The following is a 19571-nucleotide window of genomic DNA, read 5'->3' as shown; positions in this document are numbered from 1 at the left end:
ATAAAAATACTTGCTATTGATGTACAAGTAAGTATTGAATACATACGTACATAAAAGAAGCTATCTACTTCTGACAGCAGTCTATAATTCTTCGTACAGTATGCACAGGATTAGCCTGACATTGCATAAAAGAAATGAGACTGATGATCTTGGTGAAAATTATCAAATGCAAGATTTAGTATCAAAACACAAAACAAAAGTATATTGCATGTTACAGAAGATGACTAGAAATTACTACATTTACATGTAAATATAGGAAATACACTCTAGCACAGAGGAACATATCAAATGCTTCAAAAGATACAAGATGCTCATTCTACATGGAGCACTGGCACACCATGACCAATCCATATTTTCCCTGGACAATACATGGAGACAACATAATGGCCTATACAATTTATCTGTTCAGACATATTCATCAAGCATGAGCTCAAAGTGGTTTTAGAATTTTCTCTGTGGAAAGTTAACAGAAAAAAAGATAAAAACATTTTTCACCTCCATCAAAGCAATCATGGCCAAGCCATGGAAAAAAGTTGTCAGTTCACAAGGAAATTAAGGTCTACTTCAAATAGGTATTGCCAAAAATCTCTGCAACCATTCTTTAGCAAAACATTTAATAACATTATTGCTATACATTGTACTAGCTTTTCAAACTATCGCAACCAGCTACCTTGTTAAGTATACGGAAGAATCAGTACACTGCAGATCTCCTACTGGTTCTCTTTATAAAATGGAATGATACTCTAAGCACTGGGTTTACCACCTTCATCAATGTTCTGAACAATGCTCGAGCAGCTGGCCACATGTGGCACAAGACCTCCTTATGAACTTCAGTGCACTTTATGATTTGCTGGAGCTGTTTTTCAGGTACCTGATAAGTATGTCACTTAATGCTTTGGTCAATGGCAAGTCCTTGTCAAGCCATTCCACAGAGTCTCAGTCTCACAGGGATCAGCCATGGGAGAAGCATTCTGGAATGTCTATATTAATTATTTCTTCCACAGGCTTCTATGAACATTTGTGTCTGCTGACAACTGTACTCTGTCATGATCCTGAGTATATCACATGAGTGAGTAAGACTGGTTCCAAAGAAGATCCAAAAACTGATTAACTCCCAAGCAACTGTGGATGCTGACATGCAATACACCAAAATAAAATATGGATATGATGTTCTGCATATAAAATGCCATCTTAGCATCCTTAGCATTAAATTTGTTCACAAATTAAGCTTCAAATGTCATATACAAGACATGGCTCATTAGACTTACTTGAAGGCATTGACTAAGCAATGGATGAAACACCTGTGTGCAAGGCTCAAATCTGTAAACAACATGAACGCCCACCACCTACCTAAATCTCCTTGGTCAGGTTCAGAAATGGGCTGAATAACTCATATCCTGCATACCTGAGAGAGAACTACTGCCAGCCTGAACACTGCAGGGACATGGCAACCTTAACTGTGGTGCACAAGGCACAGGTCCAGCATATTCCACAACTGACTGGATTGAAACTCCAATGGTAAAGGTTAAAGCAATAGCAGAGGGTCAAAGCTGACAATAACAGTTTGGTTGAAGTTCATCAGTCCAAAAATCAGCACAAACCAGAAGACCATCTGCACATGAGCCTTGAAACTGCAGAAAAACATGGTGGACAATATTCAGGTCAGAAGCCTTAACTCACACCAGATAACACTGGCAATCCATGCCATAACTTAAATGATCTAGCTTCTAATACCTAGTTTTCCATGTCACACTAGTATGCATTGAAATTTGACTTTAAAACAGATACTAAAAACATTAAACTTTTTGCAAATAAAATCAAACTAAAACTTTACACTAATCTATTTTCTTAATGGAAACATAATAATGGACAGATAAAAGGAAAGAGTACCCACAATGAGATTTTGCCATGTGGCAGGGATAAGTATAAAGCACGAGAGAGAGAGAGAGAGAGAGAGAGAGAGAGAGAGAGAGAGAGAGAGAGAGAGAGAGAGAGAGAGAGAGAGAGACAGAGAGGGACAGAGAGACAGAGACAGAGACAGAGAGAGAGAGACAGAGAGAGAGACAGAGAGACAGAGACAGAGAGACAGAGACAGAGACAGACAGACAGAGAGAGACAGACAGACAGAGAGACAGACAGACAGACAGACAGACAGAGAGAGAGAGAGAGAGAGAGAGAGAGAGAGAGAGAGAGAGAGAGAGAGAGAGAAAGAGAGAGAGAGAGAGAGACGAGAGAGAGAGACGAGAGAGAGAGAGAGAGGCAGAGAGAGAGAGAGGCAGAGAGAGAGAGAGAGGCAGAGAGAGAGAGAGAGACAGAGAGAGAGAGAGACAGAGAGAGAGAGAGACAGAGAGAGAGAGAGACAGAGAGAGAGAGAGAGAGAGACAGAGACAGAGACAGAGAGAGAGAGAGAGAGAGAGAGAGAGAGAGAGAGAGAGAGAGAGAGAGAAACAGAGACAGAGAGACAGAGACAGAGAGAGAATTAAGTGAATTTTTGCTACTCATAATGGTATTACACTTCCCACCATACATCATCACTTTAATGACATAAAATAAAATATGGTTTTGATAGCTCTATTTACAAATCTCTTACAAAACTCATCAAAACTACCATGGCAATTACAGCAATCATAACTTTTATAACAAAATCTAAAGTTGGGTTTTGCCAGCTCTATTTACAAAGTTCTTTGTCAAGACACTCATACAAAATGCCAAGGTAGTTAGGGTTATCACCAACCAACTCTGTCCTTTGGTAAAATTAAACTTAAATTACAATACAGGAATCGTGAGGAGTAACATAACACAACAATGTGTACCTTCAACTCAAGTCACAAATGGTATGTACAGAAAATACAATGGTATGTATTAAAATGAATACTACTTTTCCTTGAAATGATGTAATATATCCAACACTCAGTGATTTATCCAAGTGCTGTTGAGTAGGTCAGGCATACATCCTAAAGTGAGAAAAAATTCCTTAATGTAAAACAACTTTCTCATAAGGAATAAAGGAGAGTACTGAAGTGTCATCTATGCTTACAATAAACTGCATAATGTAAATCAATCAATCAAGAGATCATTCCCTATCTGCAGTTTTCTGGTAAACAGACCTTGTAGTACTTTTGGAATATCAGACACTGATGGCTTTTCCATAAAACTTTGTCATCAAAGTGGTATAGTTCAATAAGCTAACATATAGGTCATCATTGGAAGCAACAAGCAGTATAAAGTGGGATCTTATGAATTTAAAGAGAAAAAAATTAAATTTCAAAAAGTTGCCATACACAACCAATGCATTTTGGTTCAAACAACTGTTGATAGAAAACTGTAAATAGTCCTGTAAAAATCTTTAAGCTCAAATCAAATAGTAAGAGATTATCAACTATTGCCACAGATAAATGATCTTCATCACAGAGCCCTGACAAATGACTGCTTCAGTGCCCTCAGTAAATTCATACGCAGGAGCACCAATAATTTAATCACCAAATACCTACTATTTCATACATTTAATTCTCCAGGATGCCTTGTTTTTATACAAGTGAACTGCATATTATCATTTTGTTATATATGTCTATCATAACTGCATGCATAAAACTGGATAAAAGAAAATATAAAAAAATCAGTCATATAGGTGGCGAATAGCTTGACCATTGAATTCCTTTGACATATATTATACTGCAACGAACAAGCAGAAGTTTCTGAGTGGTATGGACTATTGAGTATGAAGGTTACACTAGCCACAGCCAAGCAGGAAGACATTACAAGAGTTATCTTAAACTCTGAGCCAAGTATCTATCATTTAATACAAGGTCTCAACACAATTTCTTTTACCACTGAGTATAGTATTCATAAATTTTACTTATGTGTTGGTATGGATTTCTTCCTGCTAAGCTTCCCAGGTGTGGTTCCTATAGGACAAGGAGGGTATGTGAGGACTCTGGAAGTTTGGGCACTAACTACATTTTTTCTACACATACTTTAGCAGATTAAAAAATGTTAGGAAAACTACATTTCTGCAAGGCTTATGACATAACTGGGACCTGTAGAACCTTTAAACATACATGGCATAAATTACCTTTATGGTGTAACAATTACTACAAAGCCTCTTTCTAAATCTTTGAGGCTGACATCCCATCTAAAGTTTTACATCTACCTTCACAAAAAAGCATTATTTGCCTACACAGGAATTTCAAACTATCAGTTAAAAATCATTGTATGTGATTTATCAAAAAATGAAAATAAATAAGAGTATCACCAGTACATGGGGCATTACTGGACACCACCTGCATGAGGTTACACTGCAACTGAAAAGTACACTCTCATCAATAAGTTTTTCACTCCAAAGGAATCTAATATCCCTGTGGCTTTGAAGCTACAGTGTGGGAGCTCCCTAAATGGGTTCCAAGGATTTTATAACAATAATCAATAAATGGAGTACTGTTGAAACAATCTTTAAGCAAAAGTTTGGAACTACATGGACTTGTAAATCAGCCAAGGTCATCTAACTTTACTGTGAATTCAGTTGTCTGTGCTTTCATAGTATGTGCTGAATATTTTTATGCCATTCAATCAGTATTATGTAACTTTATGTTTGCCTTTTGAACTACAAGATTAAAGTGTTTATATCCACTTCCATTTCCAGTTTCAATAAATTTACCCATTAACTGATGCTTATTGAACATATTACCCAACCACATTAGTGCCATTTCACATCTTCTCAACTTCCTCACTCCTTTCCCTCCATGAATAGCTAAGGATTAAAAACAGGTTAAGTTTAACTAACTTTCAACCATACGCACCATGGTGTAAACATGATAAGAGAACTAGTCTCTTGATATAGCCATACTATTTGAAATTCTTTTCAAGAAAGTTAGGAGACTATCCCCTCCTCCATAGATTCTCCTTGGAATGATTCCTTAACCTGGATATAAAATCCTTAACTAAACATTTGCCATGTCCTATATAACACCATACTGGTTGTGGGTTATGGATGTTGCCATGTTATGTTGCTCCTCACACTGATTGTCAACTGCTGGCTGTCTTCCACTCGCTGACCACAAGTTCATGATTGTGGAAGTCATAGTAGGCTGTCATATGGAAACCCATGTTTGAAAGAACGACCATGTATTCTAAGAAGGCAAATACTGAGTACACTGAAAAGAAAGAAGGCATATGATTACTTAAAATCATATGCAATTATCTAATGATATTTTTTCATGTTCAAGGCTCCAGTCACAGACAAAAGTAAATATCAAGGATGGGTCTTAATTGAAATATAGAGAGAATTATGAAAAAGAAAACGAAAGGCAAGGAGAGTATTAACAAATCTTTGAGAAAGTGAAAGAACTGCCTTTAGAAATGTGCCAGGTCACAGTCTTTGGGAAAGACATGAAAAGATAGAGGGTTCCAAAGCTTCAACATACAGGGAAAGAAGTAGGTATCAAAAAGGCCCACCCTTCAGTTGCCAATGGCCACACAATAACCATGTGATGCAGCATTTTGCCATGAGTATTGGTCTAGCTAGTGATGGGGCACACAAGCAGCCAGCTCTCGGGAGAAGAAACTAAAGAAGAGGGAAAGTGAACCAACATTGCAGCACAGGGCAAGGGGGTCAAGTTAGGAAGTTAGCCCGGGACAGTCTATAAGTCCAATTGCTTTTAACACAAATGTCAAGTAAGAATAAACAGCTAGAACCACCCCAAATGTGAGATCAGTACTCCATACAAGGACAAATCAATCCCTTGTATAAACGGAGCAACTTTTCAGAAGAGAAGTTTCAACAACTAAAAAAGACACCTAGCTATTCCCATAATGTGGGGTTTCCAAAAAAGAGTGGATGTTACAGTGATACCATGCATGTTCACCAAGTCAAGAGGTGGAATTACAGAGCCATCAAAGGAGAGACGAGAGTTGTGAGGAGTTTTCGACAGAGAGATGGGTAGAAATTGGGTCTAGGAGGCATTAAACTTAACAAACTTTTGTGTAACCCACTGAGATATCCTGTCCAAATTTGAGTTTATTGAGGAAACTGTGCCAAGACGAGATGCAGATCGACTGAGAGGAGAGTGAGCAGAAGTAAAGGATGAGGATGAATGCAGTGTTGAGTTGCTAGCGTATGAGTGTGCTGGATTATTTCTGGAGGAGAAAAAATCATTGAAGAAAGGAGAAAAAGTGTAAAAGACAGGAAAGAACCTTGAGGGACAACGCTGTTGATGGTGAAAAGGAGGGAGGCTGATCTATCAACAACAAAAGAGACAGATCAGCCGGAGAGGAAGCTAGGTATCAAGGAGCAAAGTGAGGAAGGGAAGCCAAAAGAGCAGAGCTTAGAGATGAGACCCCAATGCCACACCCTCTCAAAAGCCTTAAATATGTCATGAACAGCAACATATGACTCCCCACAATCTTTCAGGGATGATGATCAGACATTAGTAACATAGGAAAGAATATCACCAGCAGATCTTGCCTTATGATAGCCATACAGGTGATCAGAGAGAAGACTGATCTTCCAGGTGTCTAAGGATATGGGAGTTGAGGAGGGATTCAAAGACTTTGGAAATGGTAGATGTCAAAGCAATAGGATGATAGTTAGAAGGGTCAGAACGGTCACCCTTCTTAGGGATGGGCTGTATCAAAGCATGTTTCCAAGAAGGCAAAGTTTTGGTTTTTAAGCAGAAACGGAGAAGACAAGAAAGCACAGGTGCAAGTTCAGAGGCACGCTCTTTCAGCACACAGGGATGGATGCCATCTGGACCATAAATCTTGCTTGTGTTGAGGGAAAGAGGCCCTTTTTGGACAGTCAAAAAAAAAAATCATGGGAAGAAGCACAGAATTAGTAAGAGGAGCAAAAGAGGGTGAAAGAAACCAAGGTGGAAATAAAGAAGTTGTTGAGATGGCCTTAGCTACAGACCAGAAATACCTATCAGTGGATGATGAGAAGAGCTTATCGCACTTCCTTTGAATAAAGGAATGCTTTCCCTCATGGATAAAGCTTGCAGTGATTACAGACTGTGAAAAAAGCTGAATAGAGCCAGAGGAAGGAGAGTTTTTCCAAGCCTGACATGCCGGATCCCTTGTCTGAATGGCCTCAGAACAGGAACAGTTGAACCATGGATTGGATGAAGTAGTCTTGAAGGAAGAGGGGATAAATACTTAAGTTCCTGCAAAAATAACCTCTATTATGCATTTGGCAGAACCAGAACCACATAAGAGACAGTAATTTACCCAAGGAAAGTCAGAAAAGGAGTTACTTAAGTTATTCCACTCAACTTTGTTCAGGTGCCAGTATTCATGCTTAGGAGGTGCAGCTGGAGGGGAAGCTGCCATTAGAACAGATGCATTCAAGAGAGTGTGATCAAATGAACCAATTGGGGGTGAGTTTTTGTATTTACAGCAAGATGGACTAAAGGTGAAAAACAAATCCAGAATATTAGGAGAGGGGTCACAGCAGTCAGGTATATTAGTAGGCTGAGAGATAATTTGCTCTAAATCATTGAGAATGGAGAACATGAGGCTTCAATCCCAACACCAACTGAATGGGAGATCTTCAACCATTCCCTATAGTGAATGTTGAAATTTCCAATGTAGAGGATCTCAACTAGCAGTTGAGAGGATGTCACAGTCTCATAGCAGGAGTTCAGATAGTCAAAGAAGGATATAACATTTGTAGAATTAGGAGAGCACCAGGCGAAACAGAGGAAATGTGTGGTAGTGGGGAGACAGACCTTGAGTCACTTAACATCAAAGTTTGTAGACTCAAGGTCCTTGAGGCATGCAACAGGTGTGTTTATGTTGGAATAAGCACAAACACCACCCCTGAACCGGAATCGTGAGTGGAGGTTATGGTTAGATACGAAAAAGGGACTACTGAGAATATCATTAGACAACTGTGTCTCAGAGAGAAGTAAGATATTAGGAAAGGTACTAGACAGAGGAGAGGTTACTAGAGAGACCACAAATGTTGGTAAAGTGAACAAAAAAAAGAGGAAGGTCTCACCAAGAAAGAAAGTTCTTAAAAGTGGCCGGTACTACTACTACCAGAGCCCTCCTCCTCATTGGCAGTAGAGTCAGTTATACCAAATCTTACATAACAATTACACTTCCGCAGTTACTTCCTATGCCATAAACAAAATGTTTTACTGTCAATTTTAGTCTATGTACCAATAAACATGTCAATTGATGTCATAAACAGGAATGCAAATATCAAAAATCATTTTCCTTATATGTTGTAAGGCTCCATTCACAGACAAAAGTTCACTCAGGTGCTAGGTACTGACGGATAATCAACACATGAACAGAGTCTGCTGAAGAAATCGATAACAATTACACACACCATCAAAGTATATATAAAGTGCTAAATGGCTGCTTCCAGACTTTCATAACAGCCTTAATTCTACTGAATATATACCAACTCCTCACAGTATCTGTGCACAGTGTAGATAGCAATTGGATAACTAAAATATACTCATTGTCCTATCTGCATCATGGTCTTAGTGATTAAAAAGGGCCTTTTACAGTATATATATTCAACAGAAATTCCCTATACATTTTCCCACATTCGAAGCAGCGTATCATACATGAAACCGTTCTCCTATGTATTTGCTTATAAGTGTATCTACTTACCTACCTACTTACCTGTCTGTCTATACAATAAACTGTACATTTCCCATCTTCACAAAAGAATCTCCAAAATATACTCAAATTACTAACTACCTCAACATCTTCAACTCCTGAATATCCTGAATTACACATCTCGTTTTGGTTGAGGTGGTGTGCAAAGTGAGAGGGTTAGGGAAAATGATGTGGTAAACAGAGAAGAGGTAGTAAAAGCTTTGCGGAAGATGAAAGCCGGCAAGGCAACAGGTTTGGATGGTATTGCAGTGGAATTTATTAAAAAAGGGAGTGACTGTACTGTTGCCTGGTTGGTAAGGTTATCTAATGCATGTATGACTCATGGTGAGGTGCCTGAGGATTGGCAGAATGCGTGCATAGTGCCATTGTACAAAGGCAAAGGGGATAGGAGTGAGTGCTCAAATTACAGAGGTATAAGTTTGTTGAGTATTCCTGGTAAATTATATGGGAGGGGATTGACTGAGAGGGTGAAGGCATGTACAGAGAATCAGATTGGGGAAGAGCAGTGTGGTTTCAGAAGTGGTAGAGGATGTGTGGATCAGGTGTTTGCTTTGAAGAATGTATGTGAGAAATACTTAGAAAAGCAAATGGATTTGTATGTAGCATTTATGGATCTGGAGAAGGCATATGACAGAGTTGATAGAGATGCTTTGTGGAAGGTATTAAGAATATATGGTATGGGAGGCAAGTTGTTAGAAGCAGTGAAAAGTTTTTATCGAGGATGTAAGGTATGTGTACGTGTAGGAAGAGAGGAAAGCGATTGGTTCTCAGTGAATGTAGGTTTGCAGCAGGGGTGTGTGATGTCTCCATGGTTGTTTAATTTGTTTATGGATGGGGTTCTTAGGGAGGTGAATGCAATTTTTGGAAAGACGGGCAAGTATGAAGTCTGTTGTAGATGAGAGAGCTTGGGAAGTGAGTCAGTTGTTGTTCGCTGATGATACAGCACTGGCGGCTGATTCATGTGAGAAACTGCAGAAGCTGGTGACTGAGTTTGGTAAAGTGTGTGAAAGAAGAAAGTTAAGAGTAAATGTGAATAAGAGCAAGGTTATTAGGTACAGTAGGCTTGAGGGTCAAGTCAATTGGGAGGTAAGTTTAAATGGAGAAAAACTGGAGGAAGTAAAGTGTTTTAGATATCTGGGAGTGGATCTGGCAGCGGATGGAACCATGGAAGCGGAAGTGAATTATAGGGTGGGGGAGGGGGCAAAAATCCTGGGAGCCTTGAAGAATGTGTGGAAGTCGAGAACATTATCTCGGAAAGCAAAAATGGGTATGTTTGAAGGAATAGTGGTTCCAACAATGTTGTATGGTTGCGAGGTGTGGGCTATGGATAGAGTTGTGCGCAGGAGGGTGGATGTGCTGGAAATGAGATGTTTGAGGACAATGTGTGGTGTGAGGTGGTTTGATCGAATAAGTAATGTAAGGGTAGGAGAGATGTGTGGAAATAAAAAGAGCGTGGTTGAGAGAGCAGAAGAGGGTGTTTTGAAATGGTTTGGGCACATGGAGAGAATGAATGAGGAAAGATTGACCAAGAGGATATATGTGTCAGAGGTGGAGGGAACGAGGGGAAGTGGGAGACCAAATTGGAGGTGGAAAGATGGAGTGAAAAAGATTTTGTGTGATCGAGGCCTGAACATGCAGGAGGTTGAAAGGAGGGCAAGGAATAGAGTGAATTGGATCAATGTGGTATACCGGGGTTGACGTGCTGTCAGTGGATTGAATCAGGGCATGTGAAGCGTCTGGGGTAAACCATGGAAAGTTGTGTGGGGACTGGATGTGGAAAGGGAGCTGTGGTTTCGGGCATTATTGCGTGGCAGCTAGGGACTGAGTGTGAACGAATGGGGCCTTTGTTGTCTTTTCCTAGTGCTACCTCGCACACATGAGGGGGGAGGGGGAAGGTATTCCATGTGTGGCGAGGTGGCGATGGGAGTGCATGGGGGCAGACAGTGTGAATTGTGTGCATGGGTATATATGTATGTGTCTGAGTATGTATATATATGTGTACATTGAGATGTATAGGTATGCATATTTGCGTGTGTGGACGTGTGTGTGTATACATTGTGTATGGGGGTAGGTTGGGCCATTTCTTTCGTCTGTTTCCTTGCGCTACCTCGCAAATGTGGGAGACAGCGACAAAGCAAAATAAAAAATGATAAAAAAAAAAAGATGTTCTGGAAGGAGGTAAAGTGCGTAAGACAAGGGAGCAAATAGGAACTTCAGTGAAGGGCGCTAATGGGGAGGTGATAACAAGTAGTGGTGATGTGAGAAGGAGATGGAGTGAGTATTTTGAAGGTTTGTTTAATGTGTTTGATGATAGAGTGGCAGATATAGGGTGTTTTGGTCGAGGTGGTGTGCAAAGTGAGAGGGTTAGGGAAAATGATTTCGTAAACAGAGAAGAGGTAGTAAAAGCTTTACGGAAGATAAAAGCCGGCAAGGCAGCAGGTTTGGATGGTATTGCAGTGGAATTTATTAAAAAAGGGGGTGACTGTATTGTTGACTGCTTGGTAAGGTTATTTAATGTATGTATGACACATGGTGAGGTGCCTGAGGATTGGCGGAATGTGTGCATATGGCCATTGTACAAAGGCAAAGGGGATAAGAGTGAGTGCTCAAATTACAGAGGTATAAGTTTGTTGAGTATTCTTGGTAAATTATATGGGAGGGTATTGATTGAGAGGGTGAAGGCATGTACAGAGCATCAGATTGGAGAAGAGCAGTGTGGTTTCAGAAGTGGTAGAGGATGTGTGGATCAGGTGTTTGCTTTGAAGAATGTATGTGAGAAATACTTAGAAAAGCAAATGGATTTGTATGTATCATTTATGGATCTGGAGAGGGCATATGATAGAGTTGATAGAGATGCTCTGTGGAAGGTATTAAGAATATATGGTGTGGGAGGCAAGTTGTTAAAAGCAGTGAAAAGTTTTTATCGAGGATGTAAGGCACGTGTACGTGTAGGAAGAAAGGAAAGTGATTGGTTCTCAGTGAATGTTGGTTTGTGGCAGGGGTGTGTGATGTCTCCATGGTTGTTTAATTTGTTTATGGATGGGGTTCTTAGGGAGGTGAATGCAAGTTTTGGAAAGACGGGCAAGTATGAAGTCTGTTGTGGATGAGAGAGCTTGGTAAGTGAGTCAGTTGTTGTTCGCTGATGATACAGCACTGGCGGCTGATTCATGTGAGAAACTGCAGAAGCTGGTGACTGAGTTTGGTAAAGTGTGTGAAAGAAGAAAGTTAAGAGTAAATGTGAATAACAGCAAGGTTATTAGGTACAGTAGGCTTGAGGGTCAAGTCAATTGGGAGGTAAGTTTAAATGGAGAAAAACTGGAGGAAGTAAAGTGTTTTAGATATCTGGGAGTGGATCTGGCAGCGGATGGAACCATGGAAGCGGAAGTGAATTATAGGGTGGGGGAGGGGGCAAAAATCCTGGGAGCCTTGAAGAATGTGTGGAAGTCGAGAACATTATCTCGGAAAGCAAAAATGGGTATGTTTGAAGGAATAGTGGTTCCAACAATGTTGTATGGCTGCGAGGTGTGGGCTATGGATAGAGTTGTGCGCAGGAGGGTGGATGTGCTGGAAATGAGATGTTTGAGGACAATGTGTGGTGTGAGGTGGTTTGATCGAGTAAGTAATGTAAGGGTAGGAGAGATGTGTGGAAATAAAAAGAGCGTGGTTGAGAGAGCAGAAGAGGGTGTTTTGAAATGGTTTGGGCACATGGAGAGAATGAGTGAGGAAAGATTGACCAAGAGGATATATGTGTCAGAGGTGGAGGGAACGAGGGGATGTGGGAGACCAAATTGGAGGTGGAAAGATGGAGTGAAAAAGATTTTGTGTGATCGAGGCCTGAACATGCAGGAGGTTGAAAGGAGGGCAAGGAATAGAGTGAATTGGATCAATGTGGTATACCGGTGTTGACGTGCTGTCAGTGGATTGAATCAGGGCATGTGAAGCGTCTGGGGTAAAACATGGAAAGTTGTGTGGGGACTGGATGTGGAAAGGGAGCTGTGGTTTCGGGCATTATTGCGTGGCAGCTAGGGACTGAGTGTGAACGAATGGGGACTTTGTTGTCTTTTCCTAGTGCTACCTCGCACACATGAGGGGGGAGGGGGAAGGTATTCCATGTGTGGCGAGGTGGCGATGGGAGTGCATGGGGGCAGACAGTGTGAATTGTGTGCATGGGTATATATGTATGTGTCTGAGTATGTATATATATGTGTACATTGAGATGTATAGGTATGCATATTTGCGTGTGTGGATGTGTGTGTGTATACATTGTGTATGGGGGTAGGTTGGGCCATTTCTTTCGTCTGTTTCCTTGCGCTACCTCGCAAAGGTGGGAGACAGCGACAAAGCAAAGTAAAAAATAATAAAAAAAAAAGATGTTCTGGAAGGAGGTAAAGTGCGTAAGACAAGGGAGCAAATGGGAACTTCAGTGAAGGGCGCTAATGGGGAGGTGATAACAAGTAGTGGTGATGTGAGAAGGAGATGGAGTGAGTATTTTGAAGGTTTGTTTAATGTGTTTGATGATAGAGTGGCAGATATAGGGTGTTTTGGTCGAGGTGGTGTGCAAAGTGAGGGGGTTAGGGATAATGATTTCGTAAACAGAGAAGAGGTAGTAAAAGCTTTACGGAAGATGAAAGCCGGCAAGGCAGCAGGTTTGGATGGTATTGCAGTGGAATTTATTAAAAAAGGGGTTGACTGTATTGTTGACTGCTTGGTAAGGTTATTCAATGTATGTATGACACATGGTGAGGTGCCTGAGGATTGGCGGAATGTGTGCATAGGGCCATTGTACAAAGGCAAAGGGGATAAGAGTGAGTGCTCAAATTACAGAGGTATAAGTTTGTTGAGTATTCTTGGTAAATTATATGGGAGGGTATTGACTGAGAGGGTGAAGGCATGTACAGAGCATCAGATTGGGGAAGAGCAGTGTGGTTTCAGAAGTTGTAGAGGATGTGTGGATCAGGTGTTTGCTTTGAAGAATGTATGTGAGAAATACTTAGAAAAGCAAATGGATTTGTATGTATCATTTATGGATCTGGAGAGGGCATATGATAGAGTTGATAGAGATGCTCTGTGGAAGGTATTACGAATATATGGTGTGGTAGGCAAGTTGTTAGAAGCAGTGAAAAGTTTTTATCGATGATGTAAGGCACGTGTATGTGTAGGAAGAAAGGAAAGTGATTGGTTCTCAGTGAATGTTGGTTTGTGGCAGGGGTGTGTGATGTCTCCATGGTTGTTTAATTTGTTTATGGATGGGGTTCTTAGGGAGGTGAATGCAAGTTTTGGAAAGAGGGGCAAGTATGAAGTCTGTTGTGGATAAGAGAGCTTGGGAAGTGAGTCAGTTGTTGTTCGCTGATGATACAGCACTGGCGGCTGATTCATGTGAGAAACTGCAGAAGCTGGTGACTGAGTTTGGTAAAGTGTGTGAAAGAAGAAAGTTAAGAGTAAATGTGAATAAGAGCAAGGTTATTAGGTACAGTAGGGTTGAGGGTCAAGTCAATTGGGAGGCAAGTTTGAATGGAGAAAAACTGGAGGAAGTAAAGTGTTTTAGATATCTGGGAGAGGACCTGGCAGCGGATGGAACCATGGAAGCGGAAGTGAATCATAGGGAGGGGGAGGGGGCGAAAATTCTGGGAGCCTTGAAGAATGTTTGGAAGTCGAGAACATTATCTCGGAAAGCAAAAATGGGTATGTTTGAAGGAATAGTGGTTCCAACAATGTTGTATGGCTGCGAGGCGTGGGCTATACATAGAGTTGTGCGCAGGAGGGTGGATGTGCTGGAAATGAGATGTCTGAGGACAATGTGTGGTGTGAGGTGGTTTGATCGAGTAAGTAATGTAAGGGTAAGAGAGATGTGTGGAAATAAAAAGACCATGGTTGAGAGAGCAGAAGAGGGTGTTTTGAAATGGTTTAAGCACATGGAGAGAGTGAGTGAGGAAAGATTGACCAAGAGGATACATGTGTCGGAGGTGGAGGGAACAAGGAGAAGTGGGAGACCAAATTGGAGGTGGAAAGATGGAGTGAAAAAGATTTTGAGTTATCGGGGCCTGCACATGATGGAGGGTGAAAGGCGGGCAAAGAATAGAGTGAATTGGATCGATGTGGTATACCGGGGTTGACGTGCTGTCAGTGGGTTGAATCAGGGCATGTGAAGCGTCTGGGGTAAACCATGGAAAGTTGTGTGGGGCCTGGATGTGGAAAGGGAGCTGTGGTTTCGGGCATTATTGCATAACAGCTAGACACTGAGTATGAACGAATGGGGCCTTTGTTGTCTTTTCCTAGCGCTACCTCGCACACATGAGGGGGGAGGGGGATGGTATTCCATGTGTGGCGAGGTGGCGATGAGGATGAATAAAGGGAGACAGTGTGAACTGTGTGCATGGGTATATATGTATGTGTCTGTGTGTGTATATATATGTGTACACTGAGATGTATAGGTATGTATATTTGCATGTGTGTACATACATGTGTATGGGGGTGGGTTGGGCCATTTCTTTCGTCTGTTTCCTTGCGCTACCTCGCAAACGCGGGAGACAGTGACAAAGCAAAATAAAATAAATAAATAAATAAATAAATAAATATATATATATATATATATATATATATATATATATATATATATATATATATATATATATATATATATATATATATTTATTGTGCAAAGGCAAAGGCGATAGGAGTGAGTGCTCAAATTACAGAGGTATAAGTTTGTTGAGTATTCCTGGTAAATTATATGGGAGGGTATTGATTGAGAGGGTGAAGGCATGTACAGAGCATCAGATTGGGGAAGAGCAGTGTGGTTTCAGAAGTGGTAGAGGATGTGTGGATCAGGTGTTTGCTTTGAAGAATGTATGTGAGAAATACTTAGAAAAGCAAATGGATTTGTATGTAGCATTTATGGATCTGGAGAAGGCATATGATAGAGTTGACAGAGATGCTCTGTGGAAGGTATTAAGAATATATGGTGTGGGAGGAAAGTTGTCAGAAGCAGTGAAAAGTTTTTATCGAGGATGTAAGGCATGTGTACGTGTAGGAAGAGAGGAAAGTGATTGGTTCTCAGTGAATGTAGGTTTGCGGCAGGGGTGTGTGATGTCTCCATGGTTGTTTAACTTGTTTATGGATGGGTTTATTAGGGAGGTAAATGCAAGAGTTTTGGAAAGAGGGGCAAGTATGAAGTCTGTTGGGGATGAGAGAGCTTGGGAAGTGAGTCAGTTGTTGTTCGCTGATGATACAGCGCTGGTGGCTGATTCATGTGAGAAACTGCAGAAGCTGGTGACTGAGTTTGGTAAAGTGTGTGGAAGAAGAAAGTTAAGAGTAAATGTGAATAAGAGCAAGGTTATTACGTACAGTAGGGTTGAGGGTCAAGTCAATTGGGAGGTGAGTTTGAATGGAGAAAAACTGGAGGAAGTGAAGTGTCTTAGATATCTGGGAGTGGATCTGGTAGCGGATGGAACCATAGAAGCGGAAGTGGATCATAGGGTGGGGGAGGGGGCGAAAATTCTGGGGGCCTTGAAGAATGTGTGGAAGTCGAGAACATTATCTCGGAAAGCAAAAATGGGTATGTTTGAAGGAATAGTGGTTCCAACAATGTTGTATGGTTGCGAGGCGTGGGCTATGGATAGAGTTGTGCACAGGAGGATGGATGTGCTGGAAATGAGATGTTTGAGGACAATGTGTGGTGTGAGGTGGTTTCATCAAGTGAGTAACGTAAGGGTAAGAGAGATGTGTGGAAATAAAAAGAGCGTGGTTGAGAGAGCAGAAGAGGGGGTTTTGAAGTGGTTTGGGCACATAGAGAGAATGAGTGAGGAAAGATTGACCAAGAGGATATATGTGTCGGAGGTGGAGGGAACAAGGAGAAGAGGGAGACCAAATTGGAGGTGGAAAGATGGAGTGAAAAAGATTTTGTGTGATCGGGGCCTGAACATGCAGGAGGGTGAAAGGAGGGCAAGGAATAGAGTGAATTGGAGCGATGTGGTATACCGGGGTTGACGTGCTGTCAGTGGATTGAATCAAGGCATGTGAAGCGTCTGGGGTAAACCATGGAAAGCTGTGTAGGTATGTATATTTGCGTGTGTGCACGTATGTACATACATGTGTATGGGGGGGGTTGGGCCATTTCTTTCGTCTGTTTCCTTGCACTACCTTGAAAACGCGGGAGACAGCGACAAAGTATAATAAAAAAAAAAATGTATTTAGGGAATCAGTGATGGATTGCACAAAAGATGCTTGTGGCATGAGAAGAGTGGGAGGTGGGTTGATTAGAAAGGGTAGTGAGTGGTGGGATGAAGAAGTAAGACTATTAGTGAAAGAGAAGAGAGAGGCATTTGGACGATTTTTGCAGGGAAAAAATGAAACTGAGTGGGAGACGTATAAAAGAAAGAGACAGGAGGTAAAGAGAAAGGTGCAAGAGGTGAAAAAAAGGGCAAATGAGAGTTGGGGTGAGAGAGTATCATTAAATTTTAGGGAGAATAAAAAGATGTTCTGGAAGGAGGTAAATAAAGTGCATAAGACAAGGGAGCAAATGGGAACTTCAGTGAAGGGCGCAAATGGGGAGGTGATAACAAGAAGTGGTGATGTGAGAAGGAGATGGAGTGAGTATTTTGAAGGTTTGTTGAATGTGTTTGATGATAGAGTGGCAGAAATAGGGTGTTTTGGTCGAGGTGGTGTGCAAAGTGCGAGGGTTAGGGAAAATGATTTGGTAAACAGAGAAGAGGTAGTAAAAGCTTTGCGGAAGATGAAAGCCGGCACGGCAGCAGGTTTGGATGGTATTGCAGTGGAATTTATTAAAAAAGGGGGTGACTGTATTGTTGACTGGTTGTAAGGTTATTTAATGTATGTATGACTCATGGTGAGGTGCCTGAGGATTTGCGGAATGCGTGCATAGTGCCATTGTACAAAGGCAAAGGGGATAAGAGTGAGTGCTCAAATTACAGAGGTATAAGTTTGTTGAGTATTCCTGGTAAATCATATGGCAGGGTATTGATTGAGAGGGTGAAGGCATGTACAGAGCATCAGATTGGGGAAGAGCAGTGTGGTTTCAGAAGTGGTAGATGATGTGTGGATCAGGTGTTTGCTTTGAAGAATGTATGTGAGAAATACTTAGAAAAGCAAATGGATTTGTATGTAGCATTTATGGATCTGGAGAAGGCATATGATAGAGTTGATAGAGATGCTCTGTGGAAGGTATTAAGAATATATGGTGTGGGAGGAAAGTTGTTAGAAGCAGTGAAAAGTTTTTATCGAGGATGTAAGGCATGTGTACGTGTAGGAAGAGAGGAAAGTGATTGGTTCTCAGTGAATGTAGGTTTGCTGCAGGGGTGTGTGATGTCTCCATGGTTGTTTAATTTGTTTATGGATGGGGTTGTTAGGGAGGTGAATGCAAGAGTTTTGGAAAGAGGGGCAAGAAGTCTGTTGGGGATGAGAGAGCTTGGGAAGTGAGTCAGTTGTTGTTCGCTGATGATACAGCGCTGGTGGCTGATTCTTGTGAGAAACTGTAGAAGCTGGTGACTGAGTTAGGTAAAGTGTGTGAAAGAAGAAAGTTAAGAGTAAATGTGAATAAGAGCAAGGTCATTAGGTACAGTAGGGTTGAGGGTCAAGTCAATTGGGAGGTGAGTTTGAATGGAGAAAAACTGGAGGAAGTAAAGTGTTTTAGATATCTAGGAGTGGATCTGGCATCAGATGGAAACATGGAAGCGGAAGTGGATCATAGGGTGGGGGAGGGGGCGAAAATTCTGGGAGCCTTGAAGAATGTGTGGAAGTCGAGAACATTATCTCGGAAAGCAAAAATGGGTATGTTTGAAGGAATAATGGTTCCAACAATGTTGTATGGTTGCGAGGCGTGGACTATGGATAGAGTTGTGCGCAGGAGGATGGATGTGCTGGAAATGAGATGTTTGAGGACAATGTGTGGTGTGAGGTGGTTTGATCGAGTAAGTAACGTAAGGGTAAGAGAGATGTGTGGAAATAAAAAGAGCGTGGTTGAGAGAGCAGAAGAGGGTGTTTTGAAATGGTTTGGTCACATGGAGAGAATGAGTGAGGAAAGATTGACCAAGAGGATATATGTGTCGGAGGTGGAGGGAACGAGGAGAAGAGGGAGACCAAATTGGAGGTGGAAAGATGGAGTGAAAAAGATTTTGTGTGATCGGGGCCTGAACATGCAGGAGGGTGAAAGGAGGGATAGGAATAGAGTGAATTGGAGCGATGTGGTATACCGGGGTTGACGTGCTGTCAGTGGATTGAATCAAGGCATGTGAAGCGTCTGGGGTAAACCATGGAAAGCTGTGTAGGTATGTATATTTGCGTGTGTGGACGTATGTATATGCATGTGTATGGGGGTGGGTTGGGCCATTTCTTTCGTCTGTTTCCTTGCGCTACCTCGCAAACGCGGGAGACAGCGACAAAGCAAAAAAAAAATATATATATATATATATATATATATATATATATATATATATATATATATATATATATATATATATATATATATGCTCTTCCCCAATCTGATGCTCTGTACATGCCTTCACCCTCTCAATCAATACCCTCCCATATAATTTGCCAGGAATACTCAACAAACTTATACCTCTGTAATTTGAGCACTCACTCTTATCCCCTTTGCCTTTGTACAATGGCACTATGCACGCATTCCGCCAATCCTCAGGCACCTCACCATGAGTCATACATACATTAAATAACCTTACCAACCAGTCAACAATACAGTCACACCCTTTTTTAATAAATTCCACTGCAATACCATCCAAACCTGCTGCCTTGCCGGCTTTCATCTTCCGCAAAGCTTTTACTACCTCTTCTCTGTTTACCAACTCATTTTCCCTAACCCTCGCACTTTGCACACCACCTCGACCAAAACACCCTATATCTGCCACTCCATCATCAAACACATTCAACAAACCTTCAAAATACTCACTCCATCGCCTTTTCACATCACCACT

The 19571-nt window shown here is 41.3% G+C and overlaps 1 protein-coding gene across 1 annotated transcript in view; it reads right to left on the bottom strand.

Moving 5' to 3' along the window:
- Positions 1-2288: 2288 nt before the first annotated feature.
- Positions 2289-19571, bottom strand: part of LOC139753306 (post-GPI attachment to proteins factor 2-like) — a 146807-nt gene continuing 129524 nt past the window's right edge. The window contains exon 7 of the mRNA XM_071669612.1: positions 2289-5150. Coding sequence (XP_071525713.1) covers positions 5023-5150 — 128 coding nt within the window. The 3' untranslated portion in view covers positions 2289-5022. The remainder of the gene's footprint in view (positions 5151-19571) is intronic.

This window comes from Panulirus ornatus, chromosome 2 (genome assembly GCF_036320965.1).
Source record: "Panulirus ornatus isolate Po-2019 chromosome 2, ASM3632096v1, whole genome shotgun sequence".
Lineage (NCBI taxonomy): Eukaryota > Metazoa > Arthropoda > Malacostraca > Decapoda > Palinuridae > Panulirus > Panulirus ornatus.
The sequence above is the reverse complement of the archived record's forward strand: the minus strand, read 5'-3'. Positions and strand labels throughout refer to the sequence as shown.